Source organism: Myxocyprinus asiaticus, chromosome 30 (genome assembly GCF_019703515.2).
Source record: "Myxocyprinus asiaticus isolate MX2 ecotype Aquarium Trade chromosome 30, UBuf_Myxa_2, whole genome shotgun sequence".
Lineage (NCBI taxonomy): Eukaryota > Metazoa > Chordata > Actinopteri > Cypriniformes > Catostomidae > Myxocyprinus > Myxocyprinus asiaticus.
In genome coordinates this window covers 954086-981585 of record NC_059373.1, presented here as the reverse complement: position 1 = coordinate 981585, position 27500 = coordinate 954086, and the positions used below count along the sequence as shown (strand labels likewise).

Here is a 27500-nt window from a genome sequence, read left to right as displayed (position 1 = left end):
CTGTAAGTCAGACAAGTGCTGACTGGCACACAGACGACATGGAACCACAAACACACACATATTAACACTGGCAGTGAGACATCTGCAGATAAACACACTCAACAAACAACAGGTAAGATTACACAACTGTACACACATATAAAGTCAGTAGTGTGACTGAATGGGGACTGAAATGCATGTTTGATGTTTACTTTCTATTTCAAGGTGTTTTAAGTGTAGTTCTTTCATTTGTTAAGGGTTACCAGAAGAACACACTGCTGCTCGGGAGACTTAATGGAGTTTTTTATATATGTAATCACACAGCACAAATATATTATGCATTTTCAACATGCTTTACTTGATCAGCATTCAGAATTATTTTGGTAGTTATTTTTGTATCACATAGACAAAAATGATTATACTTTATACAATGCAATATATTTAAGTAACTGATATGACGTGTTGGTCAATAATTGGCCAGTAAATATCAGTGGCAGATATATCTGTGCATCTCTAGTTTCAACACTGTTTCTCCTAAAATTCCTTACATGAAATAAAAGTGCCACAAATCAGCTGTTGACATGCAGTAAGAGTACAGAGCTATTAAATGAATGTGGATAGCATAGCTCAGATCATCTGCTCATCAGTGAATTTGATATTAATTGTTGAGATCTCTGACTTTTGACTGCAGACTTTGCAAATCTGAGCACAGTTTGAGACATTACTGAGATCTCTTGTGAAACTCTAGAGGAGAAACATCTGAGAACCAGGAGACACAAGCAAAAGACTTCATTCGGTCTCTGTTTAGGGTTTATATTAAAAATTTAAGGTTTGCATTCTGGACCGATATGTCAAGACTCATAGCAGTGTAACACATTTAACATCTCTCACTGTTACCGTCCAAATGACCCTAAAACTCAGTTTGAGTGTTTGAGAGAAAGACAGAAAGCAGAAGTAAGATATCTTCTCCGATCATACCGTTTCCTCTCTCAGTTACACAGCGGAAGACACGACTTCCTCAAAAAGACACGACATACACTTCAGAAACATCTCAGACTGCAGAGGTAAACACACACCGTTCTGAGAGTGCACTGCTGTCAGAAGCGTCTATTGTGTGAAAATATTCATCAGAACTATCAGTGATTGTGGTGTTTTTGTAGGGTGCACGATGGAGGCGTTCAGCTCGAAGGACATGGCCATGAAGGCCCAGAAGAAGATCCTGAGTCACATGGCCAGTAAGTCCATGGTTCACATGTTCATCGACGACAACAGCAGTGACGTTCTGGATGAGCTATACCGCGTCTCAAAAGAGCACACAGGAAACCGCACCGAGGCGCAGAAGGTGGTGAAGAACATGATCAAAATCGCTGTGAAGGTTGGCGTTCTGTTCCGACACGAGAAGTTCAGTACAGAAGAGCTGAGTCTCGCACAAGACTTCAGGAAAAAGCTCCATCATGGAGCCATGACGGCCATCAGCTTCCAAGAGGTACACACAACACACATAATGTGCACATACTGACTGGAACAAACCCCTAAGTATTAGAATTGAGGAGAGGTGTGTTTTTACTTTAATAAGAGATCTGATTTACCGTTATCACCAGGTGGATGATAAAACAGGTAAAAAATCCCATAGACTTATGAACCGGTTCATTGAATCTACAGCATGAAACACACAGCACAACCAGTGTAGTCCGCTTCCAAAATGAATGACTCTTATGAGCTGATTCTTTTGAATCTACAGTGTGAAATACACAGCACAACCAGTGTAGTCCGATTCCAAAATGAATGACTCTTATGAGCTGATTCTTTTGAATCTACAGTGTGAAACGCATGACCAGTGTAGTCCGATTCCAGAATGAATGACTCATATGAGCTGATTCTTTTGAATCTACAGTGTGAAATACACAGCATGACCAGTGTAGTCTGATTCCAAAGTGAATGACTCTTATGAGCTGATTCTTTTGAATCTACAGCATGAAACATACAGCACAACCAGTGTAGTCCGATTCCAAAATGAATGACTCTTATGAGCTGATTATTTGGAATCTACAGTGTGAAACGCATGACCAGTGTAGTCTGATTCCAAAGTGAATGACTCTTATGAGCTGATTCTTTTGAATCTACAGTGTGAAATGCACAGCACGACCAGTGTAGTCTGATTCCAAAGTGAATGACTCATATGAGCTGATTCTTTTGAATCTATGGCGTGAAACGCACAGCATGACCAGTGTAGTCTGATTCCAAAATGAATGACTCTTATGAGCTGATTCTTTTGAATCTACAGTGTGAAATACACAGCATGACCAGTGTAGTCTGATTCCAAAATGAATGACTCATATGAGCTGATTCTTTTGAATCTACAGTGTGAAACGCATGACCAGTGTAGTCCGATTCCAAAATGAATGACTCATATGAGCTGATTCTTTTGAATCTACAGTGTGAAATACACAGCATAACCAGTGTAGTCTGATTCCAAAGTGAATGACTCTTATGAGCTGATTCTTTTGAATCTACGGCGTGAAACGCACAGCATAACCAGTGTAGTCTGATTCCAAAATGAATGACTCTTATGAGCTGATTCTTTTGAATCTACAGTGTGAAATGCACAGCATGAACAGTGTAGTGCGATTCCAAAATGAATGACTCTTATGAGCTGATTCTTTTGAATCTGCTGTGTCAAACGCACAGCATGACCAGTGTGGTCTGATTCCAAAATGATTGACTCGTATGAGCTAATTCTTTTGAATCTACAGTGTGAAACGCATGACCAGTGTAGTCCGATTCCAAAATGAATGACTCTTATGAGCTGATTCTTTTGAATCTACTGTCTGAAATGCACAGCACGACCAGTGTAGTCCGATTCCAAAATGATTGACTCTTATGAGCTGATTCTTTTGAATCTACAGTGTGAAATGCACAGCACGACCAGTGTAGTCTGATTCCAAAATGATTGACTCTTATGAGCAGATTCTTTTGAATCTACAGTGTAAAATGCACAGCATGACCAGTGTAGTCCGATTCCAAAATGAATGACTCTTATGAGCTGATTCTTTTGAATCTACAGTGTAAAATGCACAGCATGACCAGTGTAGTCCGATTCCAAAATGAATGACTCTTATGAGCTGATTCTTTTGAATCTACAGTGTAAAATGCACAGCATGACCAGTGTAGTCTGATTCTAAAATGAATGACTCTTATGAGCTGATTCTTTTGAATCTACAGTGTGAAATGCACAGCATGAGCAGTGTAGTCTGATTCCAAAATGAATGACTCTTATGAGCTGATTCTTTTGAATCCACAGTGTGAAATGCACAGCATGACCAGTGTAGTCCGATTCCAAAATGAATGACTCTTATGAGCTGATTCTTTTGAATCTACAGTGTGAAACGCATGACCAGTGTAGTCCGATTCCAAAGTGAATGACTCATATGAGCTGATTCTTTTGAATCTACGGCGTGAAACGCACAGCATGACCAGTGTAGACTGATTCCAAAATGAATGACTCTTATGAGCTGATTATTTGGAATCTACAGTGTGAAACGCATGACCAGTGTAGTCTGATTCCAAAGTGAATGACTCATATGAGCTGATTCTTTTGAATCTACGGCGTGAAACGCACAGCATGACCAGTGTAGACTGATTCCAAAATGAATGACTCTTATGAGCTGATTCTTTTGAATCTACAGTGTGAAATACACAGCATGACCAGTGTAGTCTGATTCCAAAATGAATGACTCATATGAGCTGATTCTTTTGAATCTACAGTGTGAAACGCATGACCAGTGTAGTCCGATTCCAAAATGAATGACTCATATGAGCTGATTCTTTTGAATCTACAGTGTGAAACGCATGACCAGTGTAGTCCGATTCCAAAATGAATGACTCATATGAGCTGATTCTTTTGAATCTACAGTGTGAAATACACAGCATAACCAGTGTAGTCTGATTCCAAAGTGAATGACTCTTATGAGCTGATTCTTTTGAATCTACGGCGTGAAACGCACAGCATGACCAGTGTAGTCCGATTCCAAAATGAATGACTCTTATGAGCTGATTCTTTTGAATCTACAGTGTGAAACACACAGCATGACCAGTGTAGTCTGATTCCAAAGTGAATGACTCTTATGAGCTGATTCTTTTGAATCTACGGCGTGAAACGCACAGCATGACCAGTGTAGTCCGATTCCAAAATGAATGACTCATATGAGCTGATTCTTTTGAATCTACAGTGTGAAATGCACAGCATGACCAGTGTAGTGCGATTCCAAAATGAATGACTCTTATGAGCTGATTCTTTTGAATCTGCTGTGTCAAACGCACAGCATGACCAGTGTGGTCTGATTCCAAAATGATTGACTCGTATGAGCTAATTCTTTTGAATCTACAGTGTGAAACGCATGACCAGTGTAGTCCGATTCCAAAATGAATGACTCTTATGAGCTGATTCTTTTGAATCTACAGTGTGAAACGCACAGCATGACCAGTGTAGTCTGATTCCAAAATGAATGACTCTTATGAGCTGATTCTTTTGAATCTACAGTGTGAAACGCACAGCATGACCAGTGTAGTCTGATTCCAAAATGATTGACTCTTATGAGCTGATTCTTTTGAATCTACAGTGTGAAATGCACAGCAGGACCAGTGAAGTCTGATTCCAAAATGATTGACTCTTATGAGCTGATTCTTTTGAATCTACAGTGTGAAACGCACAGCATGACCAGTGTAGTCTGATTCCAAAATGATTGACTCATATGAGCTGATTCTTTTGAATCTACAGTGTGAAATGCACAGCATGACCAGTGTAGTCTGATTCCAAAATGATTGACTCATATGAGCTGATTCTTTTGAATCTACAGTGTGAAATGCACAGCATGACCAGTGTAGTCTGATTCGAAAATGATTGACTCTTATGAGCTGATTCTTTTGAATCTACAGCGTGAAATGCAGAGCATGACCAGTGTAGTCTGATTCCAAAATGAATGACTCATATGAGCTGATTCTTTTGAATCTACAGTGTGAAACGCAAAGCATGACCAGTGTAGTCTGATTCCAAAATGAATGACTCTTATGAGCTGATTCTTTTGAATCTACAGTGTAAAATGCACAGCATGACCAGTGTAGTCTGATTCCAAAATGAATGACTCTTATGAGCTGATTCTTTTGAATCTACTGTGTGAAACGCATGACCAGTGTAGTCTGATTCCAAAATGATTGACTCTTATGAGCTGATTCTTTTGAATCTACTGTCTGAAATGCACAGCACGACCAGTGTAGTCTGATTCCAAAATGAATGACTCTTATGAGCTGATTCTTTTGAATCTACAGCATGAAACATACAGCACAACCAGTGTAGTCCGATTCCAAAATGAATGACTCATATGAGCTGATTATTTGGAATCTACAGTGTGAAACGCATGACCAGTGTAGTCTGATTCCAAAGTGAATGACTCTTATGAGCTGATTCTTTTGAATCTACAGCATGAAACATACAGCACAACCAGTGTAGTCCGATTCCAAAATGAATGACTCATATGAGCTGATTATTTGGAATCTACAGTGTGAAACGCATGACCAGTGTAGTCTGATTCCAAAGTGAATGACTCTTATGAGCTGATTCTTTTGAATCTACAGTGTGAAATGCACAGCACGACCAGTGTAGTCTGATTCCAAAGTGAATGACTCATATGAGCTGATTCTTTTGAATCTACAGTGTGAAATACACAGCATGACCAGTGTAGTCTGATTCCAAAATGAATGACTCATATGAGCTGATTCTTTTGAATCTACAGTGTGAAACGCATGACCAGTGTAGTCCGATTCCAAAATGAATGACTCATATGAGCTGATTCTTTTGAATCTACAGTGTGAAACGCATGACCAGTGTAGTCCGATTCCAAAATGAATGACTCATATGAGCTGATTCTTTTGAATCTACAGTGTGAAATACACAGCATAACCAGTGTAGTCTGATTCCAAAGTGAATGACTCTTATGAGCTGATTCTTTTGAATCTACGGCGTGAAACGCACAGCATGACCAGTGTAGTCCGATTCCAAAATGAATGACTCTTATGAGCTGATTCTTTTGAATCTACAGTGTGAAATACACAGCATGACCAGTGTAGTCTGATTCCAAAGTGAATGACTCTTATGAGCTGATTCTTTTGAATCTACGGCGTGAAACGCACAGCATGACCAGTGTAGTCCGATTCCAAAATGAATGACTCATATGAGCTGATTCTTTTGAATCTACAGTGTGAAATGCACAGCATGACCAGTGTAGTGCGATTCCAAAATGAATGACTCTTATGAGCTGATTCTTTTGAATCTGCTGTGTCAAACGCACAGCATGACCAGTGTGGTCTGATTCCAAAATGATTGACTCGTATGAGCTAATTCTTTTGAATCTACAGTGTGAAACGCATGACCAGTGTAGTCCGATTCCAAAATGAATGACTCTTATGAGCTGATTCTTTTGAATCTACAGTGTGAAAGGCACAGCATGACCAGTGTAGTCCGATTCCAAAATGAATGACTCTTATGAGCTGATTCTTTTGAATCTACTGTCTGAAATGCACAGCACGACCAGTGTAGTCTGATTCCAAAATGATTGACTCTTATGAGCTGATTCTTTTGAATCTACAGTGTGAAATGCACAGCACGACCAGTGTAGTCCGATTCCAAAATGAATGACTCTTATGAGCTGATTCTTTTGAATCTACAGTGTAAAATGCACAGCACGACCAGTGTAGTCTGATTCTAAAATGAATGACTCTTATGAGCTGATTCTTTTGAATCTACAGTGTGAAATGCACAGCATGAGCAGTGTAGTCTGATTCCAAAATGAATGACTCTTATGAGCTGATTCTTTTGAATCTACAGTGTGAAACGCATGACCAGTGTAGTCTGATTCCAAAATGATTGACTCTTATGAGCAGATTCTTTTGAATCTACAGTGTAAAATGCACAGCATGACCAGTGTAGTCCGATTCCAAAATGAATGACTCTTATGAGCTGATTCTTTTGAATCTACAGTGTAAAATGCACAGCACGACCAGTGTAGTCTGATTCTAAAATGAATGACTCTTATGAGCTGATTCTTTTGAATCTACAGTGTGAAATGCACAGCATGAGCAGTGTAGTCTGATTCCAAAATGAATGACTCTTATGAGCTGATTCTTTTGAATCCACAGTGTGAAATGCACAGCATGACCAGTGTAGTCCGATTCCAAAATGAATGACTCTTATGAGCTGATTCTTTTGAATCTACAGTGTGAAACGCATGACCAGTGTAGTCCGATTCCAAAATGAATGACTCTTATGAGCTGATTATTTGGAATCTACAGTGTGAAACGCATGACCAGTGTAGTCTGATTCCAAAGTGAATGACTCATATGAGCTGATTCTTTTGAATCTACGGCGTGAAACGCACAGCATGACCAGTGTAGACTGATTCCAAAATGAATGACTCTTATGAGCTGATTCTTTTGAATCTACAGTGTGAAATACACAGCATGACCAGTGTAGTCTGATTCCAAAATGAATGACTCATATGAGCTGATTCTTTTGAATCTACAGTGTGAAACGCATGACCAGTGTAGTCCGATTCCAAAATGAATGACTCATATGAGCTGATTCTTTTGAATCTACAGTGTGAAACGCATGACCAGTGTAGTCCGATTCCAAAATGAATGACTCATATGAGCTGATTCTTTTGAATCTACAGTGTGAAATACACAGCATAACCAGTGTAGTCTGATTCCAAAGTGAATGACTCTTATGAGCTGATTCTTTTGAATCTACGGCGTGAAACGCACAGCATGACCAGTGTAGTCCGATTCCAAAATGAATGACTCTTATGAGCTGATTCTTTTGAATCTACAGTGTGAAATACACAGCATGACCAGTGTAGTCTGATTCCAAAGTGAATGACTCATATGAGCTGATTCTTTTGAATCTACGGCGTGAAACGCACAGCATGACCAGTGTAGACTGATTCCAAAATGAATGACTCTTATGAGCTGATTCTTTTGAATCTACAGTGTGAAATACACAGCATGACCAGTGTAGTCTGATTCCAAAATGAATGACTCATATGAGCTGATTCTTTTGAATCTACAGTGTGAAACGCATGACCAGTGTAGTCCGATTCCAAAATGAATGACTCATATGAGCTGATTCTTTTGAATCTACAGTGTGAAAAGCATGACCAGTGTAGTCCGATTCCAAAATGAATGACTCATATGAGCTGATTCTTTTGAATCTACAGTGTGAAATACACAGCATAACCAGTGTAGTCTGATTCCAAAGTGAATGACTCTTATGAGCTGATTCTTTTGAATCTACGGCGTGAAACGCACAGCATGACCAGTGTAGTCCGATTCCAAAATGAATGACTCTTATGAGCTGATTCTTTTGAATCTACAGTGTGAAACGCATGACCAGTGTAGTCCGATTCCAAAATGAATGACTCTTATGAGCTGATTATTTGGAATCTACAGTGTGAAACGCATGACCAGTGTAGTCTGATTCCAAAGTGAATGACTCATATGAGCTGATTCTTTTGAATCTACGGCGTGAAACGCACAGCATGACCAGTGTAGACTGATTCCAAAATGAATGACTCTTATGAGCTGATTCTTTTGAATCTACAGTGTGAAATACACAGCATGACCAGTGTAGTCTGATTCCAAAATGAATGACTCATATGAGCTGATTCTTTTGAATCTACAGTGTGAAACGCATGACCAGTGTAGTCCGATTCCAAAATGAATGACTCATATGAGCTGATTCTTTTGAATCTACAGTGTGAAACGCATGACCAGTGTAGTCCGATTCCAAAATGAATGACTCATATGAGCTGATTCTTTTGAATCTACAGTGTGAAATACACAGCATAACCAGTGTAGTCTGATTCCAAAGTGAATGACTCTTATGAGCTGATTCTTTTGAATCTACGGCGTGAAACGCACAGCATGACCAGTGTAGTCCGATTCCAAAATGAATGACTCTTATGAGCTGATTCTTTTGAATCTACAGTGTGAAATACACAGCATGACCAGTGTAGTCTGATTCCAAAGTGAATGACTCTTATGAGCTGATTCTTTTGAATCTACGGCGTGAAACGCACAGCATGACCAGTGTAGTCCGATTCCAAAATGAATGACTCATATGAGCTGATTCTTTTGAATCTACAGTGTGAAATGCACAGCATGACCAGTGTAGTGCGATTCCAAAATGAATGACTCTTATGAGCTGATTCTTTTGAATCTGCTGTGTCAAACGCACAGCATGACCAGTGTGGTCTGATTCCAAAATGATTGACTCGTATGAGCTAATTCTTTTGAATCTACAGTGTGAAACGCATGACCAGTGTAGTCCGATTCCAAAATGAATGACTCTTATGAGCTGATTCTTTTGAATCTACAGTGTGAAACGCACAGCATGACCAGTGTAGTCTGATTCCAAAATGATTGACTCTTATGAGCTGATTCTTTTGAATCTACAGTGTGAAATGCACAGCACGACCAGTGTAGTCTGATTCCAAAATGATTGACTCTTATGAGCAGATTCTTTTGAATCTACAGTGTAAAATGCACAGCATGACCAGTGTAGTCCGATTCCAAAATGAATGACTCTTATGAGCTGATTCTTTTGAATCTACAGTGTAAAATGCACAGCACGACCAGTGTAGTCTGATTCTAAAATGAATGACTCTTATGAGCTGATTCTTTTGAATCTACAGTGTGAAATGCACAGCATGAGCAGTGTAGTCTGATTCCAAAATGAATGACTCTTATGAGCTGATTCTTTTGAATCTACAGTGTGAAATGCACAGCATGACCAGTGTAGTCCGATTCCAAAATGAATGACTCTTATGAGCTGATTCTTTTGAATCTACAGTGTGAAACGCACAGCATGACCAGTGTAGTCTGATTCCAAAATGAATGACTCTTATGAGCTGATTCTTTTGAATCTACAGTGTGAAATGCACAGCAGGACCAGTGAAGTCTGATTCCAAAATGATTGACTCTTATGAGCTGATTCTTTTGAATCTACAGTGTGAAACGCACAGCATGACCAGTGTAGTCTGATTCCAAAATGATTGACTCATATGAGCTGATTCTTTTGAATCTACAGTGTGAAATGCACAGCATGACCAGTGTAGTCTGATTCCAAAATGATTGACTCATATGAGCTGATTCTTTTGAATCTACAGTGTGAAATGCACAGCATGACCAGTGTAGTCTGATTCGAAAATGATTGACTCATATGAGCTGATTCTTTTGAATCTACAGTGTGAAATGCACAGCATGACCAGTGTAGTCCGATTCCAAAATGAATGACTCTTATGAGCTGATTCTTTTGAATCTACAGCGTGAAATGCAGAGCATGACCAGTGTAGTCTGATTCCAAAATGAATGACTCATATGAGCTGATTCTTTTGAATCTACAGCGTGAAACGCAAAGCATGACCAGTGTAGTCTGATTCCAAAATGAATGACTCTTATGAGCTGATTCTTTTGAATCTACAGTGTAAAATGCACAGCATGACCAGTGTAGTCTGATTCCAAAATGAATGACTCTTATGAGCTGATTCTTTTGAATCTACTGTGTGAAACGCATGACCAGTGTAGTCTGATTCCAAAATGATTGACTCTTATGAGCTGATTCTTTTGAATCTACTGTCTGAAATGCACAGCACGACCAGTGTAGTCTGATTCCAAAATGAATGACTCTTATGAGCAGATTCTTTTGAATCTACAGTGTAAAATGCACAGCATGACCAGTGTAGTCTGATTCTAAAATGAATGACTCTTATGAGCTGATTCTTTTGAATCTACAGCTTGGAATGCACAGCATGACCAGTGTAGTCTGATTCTAAAATGAATGACTCTTATGAGCTGATTCTTTTGAATCTACAGCTTGGAATGCACAGCATGACCAGTGTAGTCTGATTCTAAAATGAATGACTCTTATGAGCTGATTCTTTTGAATCTACAGCTTGGAATGCACAGCATGACCAGTGTAGTCTGATTCTAAAATGAATGACTCTTATGAGCTGATTCTTTTGAATCTACTGTCTGAAATGCACAGCACGACCAGTGTAGTCTGATTCCAAAATGAATGACTCTTATGAGCAGATTCTTTTGAATCTACAGTGTAAAATGCACAGCATGACCAGTGTAGTCTGATTCTAAAATGAATGACTCTTATGAGCTGATTCTTTTGAATCTACAGCTTGGAATGCACAGCATGACCAGTGTAGTCTGATTCTAAAATGAATGACTCTTATGAGCTGATTCTTTTGAATCTACAGCTTGGAATGCACAGCATGACCAGTATAGTCTGATTCCAAAATGAATGACTCTTATGAGCTGATTCTTTTGAATCTACAGTGTGAAATGCACAGCACGACCAGTGTAGTCTGATTCCAAAATGAATGACTCTTATGAGCTGATTCTTTTGAATCTACAGCTTGGAATGCACAGCATGACCAGTGTAGTCTGATTCCAAAATGAATGACTCTTATGAGCTGATTCTTTTGAATCTACAGCTTGGAATGCACAGCATGACCAGTGTAGTCTGATTCTAAAATGAATGACTCTTATGAGCTGATTCTTTTGAATCTACAGCTTGGAATGCACAGCATGACCAGTGTAGTCTGATTCTAAAATGAATGACTCATATGAGCTGATTCTTTTGAATCTACAGTGTGAAATGCACAGCATGACCAGTGTAGTGCGATTCCAAAATGAATGACTCTTATGAGCTGATTCTTTTGAATCTGCTGTGTCAAACGCACAGCATGACCAGTGTGGTCTGATTCCAAAATGATTGACTCGTATGAGCTAATTCTTTTGAATCTACAGTGTGAAACGCATGACCAGTGTAGTCCGATTCCAAAATGAATGACTCTTATGAGCTGATTCTTTTGAATCTACAGTGTGAAACGCACAGCATGACCAGTGTAGTCCGATTCCAAAATGAATGACTCTTATGAGCTGATTCTTTTGAATCTACTGTCTGAAATGCACAGCACGACCAGTGTAGTCTGATTCCAAAATGATTGACTCTTATGAGCAGATTCTTTTGAATCTACAGTGTAAAATGCACAGCATGACCAGTGTAGTCCGATTCCAAAATGAATGACTCTTATGAGCTGATTCTTTTGAATCTACAGTGTAAAATGCACAGCACGACCAGTGTAGTCTGATTCTAAAATGAATGACTCTTATGAGCTGATTCTTTTGAATCTACAGTGTGAAACGCATGACCAGTGTAGTCCGATTCCAAAATGAATGACTCTTATGAGCTGATTCTTTGAATCTACAGTGTAAAATGCACAGCACGACCAGTGTAGTCTGATTCTAAAATGAATGACTCTTATGAGCTGATTCTTTTGAATCTACAGTGTGAAATGCACAGCATGAGCAGTGTAGTCTGATTCCAAAATGAATGACTCTTATGAGCTGATTCTTTTGAATCTACAGTGTGAAATGCACAGCATGACCAGTGTAGTCCGATTCCAAAATGAATGACTCTTATGAGCTGATTCTTTTGAATCTACAGTGTAAAATGCACAGCACGACCAGTGTAGTCTGATTCCAAAATGAATGACTCTTATGAGCTGATTCTTTTGAATCTACAGTGTGAAACGCACAGCATGACCAGTGTAGTCTGATTCCAAAATGAATGACTCTTATGAGCTGATTCTTTTGAATCTACAGTGTGAAATGCACAGCAGGACCAGTGAAGTCTGATTCCAAAATGATTGACTCTTATGAGCTGATTCTTTTGAATCTACAGTGTGAAACGCACAGCATGACCAGTGTAGTCTGATTCCAAAATGATTGACTCATATGAGCTGATTCTTTTGAATCTACAGTGTGAAACGCACAGCATGACCAGTGTAGTCTGATTCCAAAATGATTGACTCATATGAGCTGATTCTTTTGAATCTACAGTGTGAAATGCACAGCATGACCAGTGTAGTCTGATTCGAAAATGATTGACTCTTATGAGCTGATTCTTTTGAATCTACAGCGTGAAATGCAGAGCATGACCAGTGTAGTCTGATTCCAAAATGAATGACTCATATGAGCTGATTCTTTTGAATCTACAGCGTGAAACGCAAAGCATGACCAGTGTAGTCTGATTCCAAAATGAATGACTCTTATGAGCTGATTCTTTTGAATCTACTGTGTGAAACGCATGACCAGTGTAGTCTGATTCCAAAATGATTGACTCATATGAGCTGATACTTTTGAATCTACAGTGTGAAATGCACAGCACGACCAGTGTAGTCCGATTCCAAAATGAATGACTCTTATGAGCTGATTCTTTTGAATCTACAGTGTGAAACGCACAGCACGACCAGTGTAGTCCGATTCCAAAATGAATGACTCTTATGAGCTGATTCTTTTGAATCTACAGCTTGGAATGCACAGCACGACCATTGTAGTCTGATTCCAAAATGAATGACTCTTATGAGCTGATTCTTTTGAACCTACAGTGTAAAATGCACAGCACGACCAGTGTAGTCCGATTCCAAAATGAATGACTCTTATGAGCTGATTCTTTTGAATCCACAGTGTGAAATGCACAGCATGACCAGTGTAGTCTGATTCCAAAATGATTGACTCATATGAGCTGATTCTTTTGAATCTACAGTGTGAAACGCACAGCACGACCATTGTAGTCTGATTCCAAAATGAATGACTCTTATGAGCTGATTCTTTTGAATCTACAGTGTAAAATGCACAGCACGACCAGTGTAGTCCGATTCCAAAATGAATGACTCTTATGAGCTGATTCTTTTGAATCTACTGTGTGAAACGCATAGCATGACCAGTGTAGTCTGTTTCCAAAATGAATGACTCATATGAGCTGATTCTTTTGAATCTACTGTGTGAAACGCATAGCATGACCAGTGTAGTCTGTTTCCAAAATGAATGACTCATATGAGCTGATTCTTTTGAATCTACAGTGTGAAACGCATAGCATGACCAGTGTAGACTGATTCCAAAATGAATGACTCTTATGAGCTGATTCTTTTGAATCTACAGTGTGAAATGCACAGCATGACCAGTGTAGTCTGATTCTAAAATGAATGACTCTTATGAGCTGATTCTTTTGAATCTACAGCTTGGAATGCACAGCATGACCAGTGTAGTCTGATTCTAAAATGAATGACTCTTATGAGCTGATTCTTTTGAATCTACAGCTTGGAATGCACAGCATGACCAGTATAGTCTGATTCCAAAATGAATGACTCTTATGAGCTGATTCTTTTGAATCTACAGTGTGAAATGCACAGCACGACCAGTGTAGTCTGATTCCAAAATGAATGACTCTTATGAGCTGATTCTTTTGAATCTACAGCTTGGAATGCACAGCATGACCAGTGTAGTCTGATTCCAAAATGAATGACTCTTATGAGCTGATTCTTTTGAATCTACAGCTTGGAATGCACAGCATGACCAGTGTAGTCTGATTCTAAAATGAATGACTCTTATGAGCTGATTCTTTTGAATCTACAGCTTGGAATGCACAGCATGACCAGTGTAGTCTGATTCTAAAATGAATGACTCTTATGAGCTGATTCTTTTTAATCTACAGTGTGAAATGCACAGCATGACCAGTGTAGTCTGATTCTAAAATGAATGACTCTTATGAGCTGATTCTTTTGAATCTACAGCTTGGAATGCACTGCATGACCAGTGTAGTCTGATTCTAAAATGAATGACTCTTATGAGCTGATTCTTTTGAATCTACAGCTTGGAATGCACAGCATGACCAGTATAGTCTGATTCCAAAATGAATGACTCTTATGAGCTGATTCTTTTGAATCTACAGTGTGAAATGCACAGCACGACCAGTGTAGTCTGATTCCAAAATGAATGACTCTTATGAGCTGATTCTTTTGAATCTACAGCTTGGAATGCACAGCATGACCAGTGTAGTCTGATTCCAAAATGAATGACTCTTATGAGCTGATTCTTTTGAATCTACAGCTTGGAATGCACAGCATGACCAGTGTAGTCTGATTCCAAAATGAATGACTCTTATGAGCTGATTCTTTTGAATCTACAGTGTAAAATGCACAGCATGACCAGTGTAGTCTGATTCCAAAATGAATGACTCTTATGATCTGATTCTTTTGAATCTACAGCTTGGAATGCACAGCATGACCAGTGTAGTCTGATTCCAAAATGAATGACTCTTATGAGCTGATTCTTTTGAATCTACAGCTTGGAATGCACAGCATGACCATTGTATTCTGATTCTAAAATGAATGACTCTTATGAGCTTATTCTTTTTAATCTACAGTGTGAAATGCACAGCATGACCAGTGTAGTCTGATTCTAAAATGAATGACTCTTATGAGCTGATTCTTTTGAATCTACAGCTTGGAATGCACTGCATGACCAGTGTAGTCTGATTCTAAAATGAATGACTCTTATGAGCTGATTCTTTTGAATCTACAGCTTGGAATGCACAGCATGACCAGTATAGTCTGATTCCAAAATGAATGACTCTTATGAGCTGATTCTTTTGAATCTACAGTGTGAAATGCACAGCACGACCAGTGTAGTCTGATTCCAAAATGAATGACTCTTATGAGCTGATTCTTTTGAATCTACAGCTTGGAATGCACAGCATGACCAGTGTAGTCTGATTCCAAAATGAATGACTCTTATGAGCTGATTCTTTTGAATCTACAGCTTGGAATGCACAGCATGACCAGTGTAGTCTGATTCCAAAATGAATGACTCTTATGAGCTGATTCTTTTGAATCTACAGCTTGGAATGCACAGCATGACCAGTGTAGTCTGATTCCAAAATGAATGACTCTTATGAGCTGATTCTTTTGAATCTACAGCTTGGAATGCACAGCATGACCAGTGTAGTCTGATTCCAAAATGAATGACTCTTATGAGCTGATTCTTTTGAATCTACAGCTTGGAATGCACAGCATGACCAGTGTAGTCTGATTCTAAAATGAATGACTCTTATGAGCTGATTCTTTTGAATCTACAGCTTGGAATGCACTGCATGACCAGTGTAGTCTGATTCTAAAATGAATGACTCTTATGAGCTGATTCTTTTGAATCTACAGCTTGGAATGCACAGCATGACCAGTGTAGTCTGATTCCAAAATGAATGACTCTTATGAGCTGATTCTTTTGAATCTACAGTGTGAAATGCACAGCACGACCAGTGTAGTCTGATTCCAAAATGAATGACTCTTATGAGCTGATTCTTTTGAATCTACAGCTTGGAATGCACAGCATGACCAGTGTAGTCTGATTCCAAAATGAATGACTCTTATGAGCTGATTCTTTTGAATCTACAGCTTGGAATGCACAGCATGACCAGTGTAGTCTGATTCCAAAATGAATGACTCTTATGAGCTGATTCTTTTGAATCTACAGCTTGGAATGCACAGCATGACCAGTGTAGTCCGATTCCAAAATGAATGACTCTTATGAGCTGATTCTTTTGAATCTACAGCTTGGAATGCACAGCATGACCAGTGTAGTCTGATTCCAAAATGAATGACTCTTATGAGCTGATTCTTTTGAATCTACTGTGTGAAATGCACAGCACGACCAGTGTAGTCTGATTCCAAAATGAATGACTCTTATGAGCTGATTCTTTTGAATCTACAGCTTGGAATGCACAGCATGACCAGTGTAGTCCGATTCCAAAATGAATGACTCTTATGAGCTGATTCTTTTGAATCTACAGCTTGGAATGCACAGCATGACCAGTGTAGTCTGATTCCAAAATGAATGACTCTTATGAGCTGATTCTTTTGAATCTACTGTGTGAAATGCACAGCATGTCCAGTGTAGTCCGATTCCAAAATGAATGACTCTTATGAACCGGTATTATTTAACCTAGTGTGAAACGTGCAGTGCTACCAGTCAGCTTCCCGGACTATTAACTCAAACACCAGCAGAAAATCAAGTTATATGTTATCTCTACAGTCTTTAGATGGCTATACATTTTGGCGACTTGCAAGAAACCTCCAGAGATTTGTTTTGTTTTTTGTAAATAAACTGTTTTGACACTGACTCTCTCTCTCTCTCTGTCAGGTGGAGTTCACGTTTGATAAAACTGTAATGATGGAGCTGCTGTCAGAATGTCGTGATTTACTGCTGAAGCTGGTTGAGAAGCACCTGACGGCGAAGTCTCTGGATCGCATCAGACATGTGTTTAATCATTACTCTGACCCCGAGCTCCTCACACACCTGTATGACCCGCAGGGGACGCTCAAAGATAATCTCACAAAGATCTGCGGCGGACTCAACCGTATGATAGAGGAGGGCAAACTCTGAACACACAACACGGACACTGAACAGACAGAGCGGTCACAGATGAAACTGTATCAGCATGTTGTCATTTTGTTTCTACACAAAATGTTTGTTTGTTGCAAATATTCATATGTGGTGTAGAAAGGCTTGAAAAAACTTGAAAAGAACAAAGACACACTGATGTCATTTATGCCTGAATTGAGTTGTCATTAAAATGAAGACACAGCTTGTTTAGACCCAAACCAAAGAGAACTTATGCAACACTGGACTTATTTGTACAGTTCTATTTACCAGTAAAGGCCAAGAAAATAAATATTTTCCATATAACTTTTGTTTTTCAATGGATTTTGTTCAACCGCACTAGACCAACTACCACTGGCTTACTTATTCAAGACTCATTAACCCTTTAAGCACAGAGAAAACAAAATAATTATCAATATATTAATAATACAGTCTTGACCAACACAAAATAGGATTCAATTTAAAGCTTAGAAGCTCTACTTTCTAATGCACTCAAGTATTATGACCAAAACTGAACAAGTGCTTTGAAATTTACAGATAAATCAAAACTGTTCCATTCTGATCATTTTTTAATAATGTTGCACTGTATTGCAATCGGTAAAAACATCAAACTGATCAAATAGTCATGTGTCATATGTCGTTGGAAAGCTCTTAAAGAGTAGAATACAACCAGCCTACTTATTTTACTCACAGACTAACATATTGTGAGTAATAGCTAAGTATATATCTTTGACATGTGAACAGATGTTGCTTATATGCCCCGTTTTCACTTATAACTTCACGACAAATAAACAGAACATAAATTATCACATTGCATTACTTAGCAGAAGTGATTATCTTTAAAACGAGCCCACACACAACATAAACGGAAGCGCAGATCATTAGATAATTGACACAATGTGCACAGCATCTGGCTAAAAACACGTTCGCGTTCCTGGCTCAGATGACGTCATCGGAAATGCTGTCGCATCATGGAACGCTAACCAATCGGATCGGGCTCAGACTGGTAAAAAGTCCTCCATATTTGGGCAGAGAGACGTTTGATTGGTGACTGTTATTACATATGGCCACCAGGAGATGGCGCCAAATACATGACACAAACTCAATGATGACTCAAATGACACAGAATGAAACTCATTCTGTGAAATCTCATTACTAAAATCATGTCTGCATGCTATGCAAACCTTTAGTCATTGTTGTGTTTGCATGTGTAATTAGTTCTTATGTACAATTATTATGTTTTATTTGTTTGGAGAGGCTTTTTGACAACTGTAGATGTTTTTGGACACTAGGATAAATTATATTAGTATTGCTATAACTTTTTATTGCTTAGACGCATCAATACCAAATTTCACTCAGTTACAGGTGACATGATTGGGAACAAAACTAAATCAGTTTTTTGGAATAACCTATTTACACTATGAGGTAAATAATCTCAAATCAGAAAAATAAGAAAGTAAATTTGTAAAGTTTATTTGTGATTTTTCAGTGGTTTCTTTGGCTGAGAGTCACAGAATTTATCCTAATCTATAAAATAAAGAAATTTGAAAGGTTTTCTTTAAAACGATCTCAAACACTTGACCCTCTTTGGTTTTTGTGTAGTTATAAGCGTATTATTTAGCACTAAACATTTTATCAAAACACCTTCAGAGCTTAAAGGGTTAATCTGGGAAATGAAAAACATATTTTAAGATGAAAAAATTCAAGTTTTAATGGTTTTTTCACACATTTGGATTTGAAAATATATCTTGGAGAGAAAAAAAGTCAAAGATAAACACTTTTGATTTTGCTTTTGTTTTATTGCCATTTTGGACTGAAAACCTCCTGTAAACCACAGTAAAAAAATCTGTCAGAAATCAGAAAGCTGAGCCAGTGCTGGTGAAGAGTCTTACAGTCTGCAGATCATAATAATACATTAATTACACAGTTCTGTGCTCCATCATGTACAGACGGGCGTTTCTGACCAGTTCAGACTCATTTGATTCATGAAGCTTTGAATCAGAATTAAAGGCATGAGATTACAGCTGCCTGTATCATACTGACATTACAGAGTCATTCACTGCAAACAAACATTTTCTTAATCAGTATCTTTAAAACAAGCTCAATGTACTTGAGAAGTTAGCAAATAGCTTTGTGCTTCTCAAATACATGTATCTTGTTTCAAGGATGTTTAGATACTGGTAAACAAGACAAAAACACTGATTCAAATTAATGTATTTTTGCATGTGTTCCTGCTTTATTTGTTGCCGAGTTTTTTCGACACATTCAAAAAACGTCCACACTTACACAAATACGCTTCAAACCTGAGCGGCGTTGATTCAAACACATCAAAAATCACTCACACACACTCTCAATGTCACCTGCACATTATAAAGGACATTTTGTTGCAAAGTTTGATTGCGTCTATGTGGCGACCACGCCCTGTTTGATGACGGCTTTCAGCCGGGCGCTCTTGGCGGGCGAATCACCGTCTTTGTTTGCGCTGATGTTTCTGGAAGTGTTGGGAAAACCGTGCGCTGCAATGTATTTCTGGTACGCCTCACGGATGATGCGGAATGATCGAGCGTTTGCGTACGGGATGTCTGTGACCGGGTCGCGGTACAACGCAGGTTTGTGGGTAACAGGACACACTTCCTGAACAGGGCGGGGTGGGCTGGAGCGTGCTGACGGAGGGAAGGCGGAGTTAAACGCATCATCATCGCTGAATGTGATGTAAGTGCGAGAGCACAGAGACCCCGCCCCCTGTACAGAGGAAGAGGAAGTGGGCGTGGGTTGGGGCGTGTCCTGATCCAGCCTAAAACAGGAGACAGAATGTGTAGAAAGTTGTTAAATATTTCGATAATGAAGCGGATTTTTGAAACGCTCCATTTGAGTCGTATTAGTGTGGACGGACTAAATTACGAATAACTTCACAAACTAGTTTTAAAGTATCTTCCCCAGTACTGAAGTGTGTTTGTTTGTGTGTGCATGTATAGTGTTTATTTACCCCTCCACATCCACGTTCTCTTCTTTCATGTGTGCGTCTGGCACAAGAGGCATCAGAACGGAGTGATAACGAATCGTTGGACCTTCAAACCTTCTCTTCTTATGTACGTGCTTCTTCTTATCTGCTTCTAAACGCTCGTAGTTCTCTGAAACACACATACACACACACACACAGGCCATTATAATCTAAACTCAGTCTCATTATAATCTCAGAGACGTCTCGGTGAGTTCTGGTACCCAGTGACTGCATGTTGATCTCTGCAGTGAGTTTGGCTTCGGCGAGCAGCTCGTCTTGCGTCAGCACGCGGTTGCTCAGGGCGCCTTTCCTCTTCCGCGGCGCCTCCAGCTGTCGCTCCTGCAGACGCTCGTTCGTCTTGCGTGTGTGTTCACTCGTGGACCTACGAACTGACTTACGGACTGAGATAGACAGAGAGAGAGAGGATCACTCATACTGTGATTTAAGATTTGGATTATTACAAAAAAATATTATCAAAGTAACAAATTCTTCATTGTTTATACAGTCTGCAAACTGATTCCAAATGCAGCAATACTGAAACTCACCAAGTAATTAAAATCAAATATCAGAGAATGTGAGATATGAGCGTGTGTGTGTGTGTGTGTGTGTGTGTGTGATGTGTGAGTGTGAGAGAGTGTGTGTGTGTGGTTGAGTGTGTTTGTTTGTGATGTGTGAGTGTGAGAGTGTATGTGTGTGTGAGAGAGTGTGTGTGATGTGTGTGTGAGAAAGTGTATGTGTATGAGTGCGTGTGTGTGTATGAGTGTGTGTGTGTATGAGTGTATGTATGTGTGTGAGTGTGTGTGTGTTTGTTTGTGTGTATGAGTGTGATGTGTGTGTGAGTGTGAGAGAGTGTATGTGTGTGTGAGAAAGTGTATGTGTATGAGTGCGTGTGTGTGTGTGTATGAGTGTGTATGTGTGTGTATGAGTGTGTGTGTGTATGAGTGTATGTATGTGTATGAGTGTATGTATGTGTGTGAGTGTGTGTGTGTGTGTTTGTTTGTGTGTATGAGTGTGATGTGTGTTTGAGAGAGTGTATGTGTGTGTGAGAAAGTGTATGTGTATGAGTGCGTGTGTGTGAGTGTACATATGTGTATGAGTGTGTGTGTGTGTGTATGAGTGTGTATGTATGTGTATGAGTGTATGTGTCTCTCTCACTCTCTCCAAACTCCTGCAGTTCTTGAATGATGCGTCTCTCAGTTTTGGGTCGTTCAGTTTTCAGTTCTTCAGACACTCGCTTCACTTTGGGCTTAGAGACCTTCAGAGGCTCCTGAAACACACACACACATTATTACTGTCGATTGTAAATATATTGGCAGTATGTATGTACACACGTACAGTTTGAAAGGTCTGGACACACTTGACTGACTTAATGTTTCTCAGGATCTTAAAAACCAGACTTAAATGCTTGAAGTTAACTTTGTAGACAAATATAAAAAATATGCCTAATATATAAATTAAAATAAAAAATAAATAAAATCAGATTTATTTCTATTTTTTCTTTTCTTTTTAATTTTATTATTTAGTATGACTTATAGAAGAGAGTTTGGATTTAACAATTTGTGGTCACCACATAATTCTCATAATTCCATTCGTGTTATATTCAAATTCTGATGACTTTTATTGTAATAAAATAAAGAATAAGCAGGTCCAAATTTTTGATTGGTATCATACTGTATATACACGGACCTTGTAAGCTTTCGTGATGACGCGGCTCTTTCTGCGTGGAGCGTCGTCTTCCTGGTCGCTGTCGGGTTCGTCTCCTTCATCAATGTCAAAATCACTGTCCACCTCATCTTCAGTGTCTGAGTGATCGCCTCTGTACTCATCATCACCAGACTCCTGCAACAAACATGTGTATAGAAATATAGTTCTATATTGTTTCTTACATCACTGAATCCTCTATATGAACTCTAATGAGTTGTGTATAGAAATATAGTTCTATATTGTTTCTTACATCATTGAATCCTCCATATGAACTCTAATGAGATGTTTTAATGAGTTATGTATAGAAATATAGTTCTATATTGTTTCTTACATCACTGAATCCTCTATATGAACTCTAATGAGTTGTGTATAGAAATATAGTTCTATATTGTTTCTTACATCATTGAATCCTCCATATGAACTCTAATGAGATGTGTTTTAATGAGATATGTATAGAAATATAGTTCTATATTGTTTCTTACATCACTGAATCCTCCATATGAACTCTAATGAGATGTGTTAAATGATTTATGTATAGAAATATAGTTCTATATAGATTCTTACATCATTGAATCCTCCATATGAACTCTAATGAGATGTTTTAATGAGTTATGTATAGAAATATAGTTCTATATAGATTCTTACATCATTGAATCCTCCATATGAACTCTAATGAGATGTGTGTTAATGAGTTATGTATCGAAATATAGTTCTATATTGATTCTTACATCATTGAATCCTCCATATGAATTCTAATGAGATGTGTTTAATGTGTTATGTATAGAAATATAGTTCTATATTGTTTCTTACATCACTGAATCCTCCATATGAACTCTAATGAGATGTGTTTAATGAGTTATGTATAGAAATAGAGTTCTATATTGTTTCATACATCATTGAATCCTCCTTATGAACTCTAATGAGATGTTTTAATGAGTTATGTATAGAAATATAGTTCTATATTGTTTATTTTATCACTGAATCCTCCATATGAACTCATCAGTTATGTATAGAAATATAGTTCTATATTGATTCTTACATCATTGAATCCTCCATATGAACTCTAATGAGATGTTTTAATGAGTTATGTATAGAAATATAGTTCTATATTGTTTCTTACATCATTGAATCCTCCATATGAACTCTAATGAGATGTTTTAATGAGTTATGTATAGACATATAGTTCTATATTGTTTGTTTTATCATTGAATCCTCCATATGAAATCTAATGAGATGTTTAATGAGTTATGTATAGAAATATAGTTCTATATTGTTTCTTACATCACTGAATCCTCCATATGAACTAATTAGTTATGTATAGAAATATAGTTCTATATTGTTTCTTACATCATTGAATCCTCCATATGAACTCTAATGAGTTGTGTCTAGAAATATAGTTCTATATTGATTCTTACATCATTGAATCCTCCATATGAACTCTAATGAGATGTGTTTAATGAGTTATGTATAGAAATATAGTTCTATTTTGTTTCTTACATCGTTGAATCCTCCATATGAACTCTAATGAGATGTGTATAGAAATATAGTTCTATATTGTTTCTTACATCATTGAATCCTCCATATGAACTCTAATGAGATGTTTTAATGATTTATGTATAGAAATATAGTTCTATATTGTTTCTTACATCATTGAATCCTCCATATGAACTCTAATGAGATGTTTTAATGAGTTATGTATAGACATATAGTTCTATATTGTTTGTTTTATCATTGAATCCTCCATATGAAATCTAATGAGATGTTTAATGAGTTATGTATAGAAATATAGTTCTATACATAATGAGATGTTTAATGAGTTATGTATAGAAATATAGTTCTATATTGTTTCTTACATCACTGAATCCTCTATATGAACTAATTAGTTATGTATAGAAATATAGTTCTATATTGTTTCTTACATCATTGAATCCTCCATATGAACTCTAATGAGTTGTGTCTAGAAATATAGTTCTATATTGTTCTTACATCATTGAATCCTCCATATGAACTCTAATGAGATGTGTTTAATGAGTTATGTATAGAAATATAGTTCTATTTTGTTTCTTACATCGTTGAATCCTCCATATGAACTCTAATGAGATGTGTATAGAAATATAGTTCTATATTGTTTCTTACATCATTGAATCCTCCATATGAACTCTAATGAGATGTTTTAATGATTTATGTATAGAAATATAGTTCTATATTGTTTCTTACATCATTGAATCCTCCATATGAACTCTAATGAGATGTTTTAATGAGTTATGTATAGACATATAGTTCTATATTGTTTGTTTTATCATTGAATCCTCCATATGAAATCTAATGAGATGTTTAATGAGTTATGTATAGAAATATAGTTCTATATTGTTTCTTACATCACTGAATCCTCTATATGAACTAATTAGTTATGTATAGAAATATAGTTCTATATTGTTTCTTACATCATTGAATCCTCCATATGAACTCTAATGAGTTGTGTATAGAAATATAGTTCTATATTGTTCTTACATCATTGAATCCTCCATATGAACTCTAATGAGATGTGTTTAGAGTTATGTATAGAAATACAGTTCTATTTTGTTTCTTACATCATTGAATCCTCCATATGAACTCTAATGAGTTGTGTATAGAAATATAGTTTTATATTGTTTCTTACATCATTGAATCCTCCATATGAACTCTAATGAGATGTTTTAAAGAGTTATGTACAGAAATATAGTTCTATATTGTTTCTTACATCACTGAATCCTCCATATGAAGTCTAATGAGATGTGTTTAATGAGTTATGTATAGAAATATAGTTCTATATTGTTTCTTACATCATTGAATCCTCCATATGAACTCTGAGATGTTTTAATGAGTTATGTATAGAAATATAGTTCTATATTATTTATTTTATCATTGAATCCTCCATATGAACTCTACTGAGATGTGTTTTAAAGAGTTATGTATAGAAATATAGTTCTATATTGTTTCTTACATCACTGGATCCTCCATATGAACTCTAATGAGATGTGTTTTAAAGAGTTATGTATAGAAATATAGTTCTATATTGTTTCTTACATCATTGAATCCTCCATATGAACTCTAATGAGATGTGTTTTAATGAGTTATGCATAGAAATATAGTTCTATATTGTTTCTTACATCACTGGATCCTCCATATGAACTCTAATGAGATGTTTTAATGAGTTATGTATAGAAATATAGTTCTATATTGTTTCTTACATCATTGAATCCTCCATATGTTGTTTTGTAGAACTCATCTTCTTCGGCGTCCAGTAGTTTAGACATGCGGTTTCCCGCGGTGCTGCGCTGCTCTCTAAAGTTCGCTAAACTCATTTCTACACTCAGTAATTCAATTCAAGTCGATTTAATCTTAATTAATATAACTCTCACCGATATCTCACGCTGAAGAGACGTCTTTTACCCACGACGGACAATAAAGATGTCCACAAAAATACTCAAATACTCTTTTCGGAGATAATAACGATAATCTTTCACCTACAAAGTCATGTTTATAAATGAAAATAATGTAGAATGAGTAAAGTCTGTGAGATAACGACAAAACAATGAAAACAGAGATCGCTCGCTTCCGGTGTGTGAGCGCAGGAGAACGTGTAGCTCAATACTGACACACACTGGATGGGAGAAGGGGCGGGGTAACTCCAGAATGGGGCGGGGTTACGCCAGAAGGGGGCTGGGCCTGCTCCAGAAGGGGAGGCACTTCCACACATGGTGCAGTACTGTCGAAAGTTTTCTCTCGGGCATCACAGACTGTTTTGGGAACTGCCCCTCACAGACACTGCAGCAAGTACGATGGTGTACAGTATGTGACAAATAAAACGTTGAGACTTTTAAAAAACACTGTATATAATGTTTATTAATACTTTGCTGGCAGTGTTAGTAAGCTATTAATAGACATTCTTAAAGCTTTTTCAGAGTGAAACAGGCACAGGAAGGATGCAATGAAGGGTGGGATCTGTGCATGTGTTGCAGGATGGATTTCTCATCTGTTCCGGCACATGCCAAACACTGATCCTTTCACACGTCTGTAAGACTTCCGGTGTGCAGTTCTGTGTTATTAATTAGTGTCATGTCTGAGTGATGCAGTAGAGTTCATGAGGAGTCTAAGACAACTGGACAAACTCATGATAAGAGTTCTTCTGAAGTTCTCGATCTGGTTTTAACAGTGACGATGAGTTCAGACGAGTCGGACATTCCTCGAGATCTGCTGGGTGAGTCTGTCTTCACTTCCACCCATATACACCGCAGTCATACACTATATACCGCAATAATTATCATAGCATTCAAAATGAACATTACATTATGAAATTTTGCCTGTTAAGAAAATTGATAAAGTAACTTCAATATTACTTTCAATGATTTGAACAAAGAGTTACTTGTATCTTAAAACCTTAATTTTTGTAAAACAAATTTAGCTGTGGGAGGGACCAATGCAGACTCCGCCCACATGCACACCTGAGCCAGCTGAGACAATGCAGTAAAATTAAATGCAAAGGTGACATATTCTCTCTACACAGTTACACAAGGCCTAAAGGTCTTAAGTGTTAGTTCATGAGGTTTCAGCCCAGAGCAAAAATGTTTTGTTTTTTTAAAAATAATTTTTCAATGTTAAAAATGACACAAAATAGTAAACTGTTGACGTACGAGTCTGGAGCTGTAAAATGACTGTGGAAAGCACAGTTCAGATCATCTGATCTGATCTCTGACTTTGGTATCTCAGCACAGTTGAGATCTCATGTGAGGAGATTACTGGAGACGTTTTCTCAGGAGAAACATCTGAGAAGCGTGAGACTGTCCATTCACTCCCATTGCAGTCTAGGAGAAACAATTGAGATGTTATAGAGATCTCGTATGATTTTTCTGTCTGTCTGTCTGTCTGTCTGTGTGTAGAGTGTGTTCAGGATGCTGTGGGTCAGCAGGTCAAGCTGTGTGCTGTTAAGAAGATGAACCTGGAGGTCAAAGGTGACAAACTAGAGGGCAGAATCCTGGTGATGCATGTATTGATGCATGTGTGATGCTCCTGTTCTACCCGTTCCATACGGGACTTGAACCAGAGTCTCCGGCATGGGAGACGGGTGCGCTAACAAGGCAGCTAAAGGCTAAAGCATCTAGTGTCAGTCGCTAGTGCACCTCTTGAGGTCAGGAGAGTGAGGTTTATACACATTACACAGCTATCTATCAGCTGGCCACCGTTACACTCACCCCCCTAAGCCTCACTCCCATCCGGGTCACGGCACCATTGTGACACTCCTGTTCTATCCGCTCCATACGGGACTCGAACCGGCATCTCCGGCATGGGAGGCGGGTGCGCTAACAAGGCGGCTAAAGGCTAAAGCATCTAGCGTCAGTCGCTAGTGCACCTCGAGGTCAGGAGAGTGAGGTTTATACACATTACACAGCTATCTATCAGCTAGCTGCCGTAACACTCACCCCCCTAAACCTCA

General features: G+C 38.0%; 3 protein-coding genes across 11 annotated transcripts in view; 2 read left to right on the top strand and 1 right to left on the bottom strand.

The window, feature by feature from the left end:
- LOC127421241 (tumor necrosis factor, alpha-induced protein 8-like protein 2 A) overlaps window positions 1-17628 on the top strand; it is a 17667-nt gene extending 39 nt beyond the window's left edge. Inside the window, exons 1-4 of one of the 2 annotated variants that reach the window (XM_051664120.1) lie at window positions 1-112; window positions 973-1043; window positions 1140-1465; window positions 17083-17628. The exon at window positions 1-112 is cut by the window's left edge and continues 17 nt beyond it. In XM_051664120.1, coding sequence (XP_051520080.1) covers window positions 1148-1465; window positions 17083-17325 — 561 coding nt within the window. In that variant the 5' untranslated portion in view covers window positions 1-112; window positions 973-1043; window positions 1140-1147 and the 3' untranslated portion in view covers window positions 17326-17628. The remainder of the gene's footprint in view (window positions 113-972; window positions 1044-1139; window positions 1466-17082) is intronic. The other variant, XM_051664119.1, reaches the window with a different exon arrangement.
- Window positions 17629-19100: 1472 nt separating this feature from the next.
- vps72a (vacuolar protein sorting 72 homolog a) lies at window positions 19101-25644 on the bottom strand. The gene is made up of 6 exons (XM_051664094.1): window positions 25258-25644; window positions 22010-22162; window positions 21479-21590; window positions 20545-20724; window positions 20309-20453; window positions 19101-20116 (listed from the first exon to the last, which is right to left on the bottom strand). The coding sequence occupies exons 1-6, from the start codon at window positions 25369-25371 to the stop codon at window positions 19726-19728; spliced, it is 1095 nt and encodes a 364-aa protein (XP_051520054.1). The 5' UTR covers window positions 25372-25644; the 3' UTR covers window positions 19101-19725.
- A 172-nt stretch (window positions 25645-25816) lies between these two features.
- The window catches only part of LOC127421233 (secretagogin-like), a 16187-nt gene continuing 14503 nt past the window's right edge, over window positions 25817-27500 (top strand). For 4 of the 8 annotated variants that reach the window (XM_051664103.1, XM_051664109.1, XM_051664102.1 and 1 more), the window contains exons 1-2: window positions 25817-26267; window positions 26947-27018. The gene's annotated coding sequence lies outside the window, so the exon portion shown is untranslated. Of the gene's footprint in view, window positions 26268-26471; window positions 26552-26946; window positions 27019-27500 lie in introns of all 8 variants that reach the window. The other 4 variants (XM_051664111.1, XM_051664110.1, XM_051664105.1 and 1 more) reach the window with 3 other exon arrangements.

Excerpts from the sequence above, each read along its gene's own strand:
- vps72a (XM_051664094.1), bottom strand. The coding sequence starts at position 25,371 with ATGAGTTTAGCGAACTTTAGAGAGCAGCGCAGCACCGCGGGAAACCGC. Across the intron at positions 20,725-21,478 it reads ACTGCAGGAGTTTGGAGAGA|TCCGTAAGTCAGTTCGTAGG; the intron begins GTGAGAGAGACA and ends TGTCTATCTCAG. Across the intron at positions 20,454-20,544 it reads GATCAACATGCAGTCACTGG|AGAACTACGAGCGTTTAGAA; the intron begins GTACCAGAACTC and ends TGTGTGTTTCAG.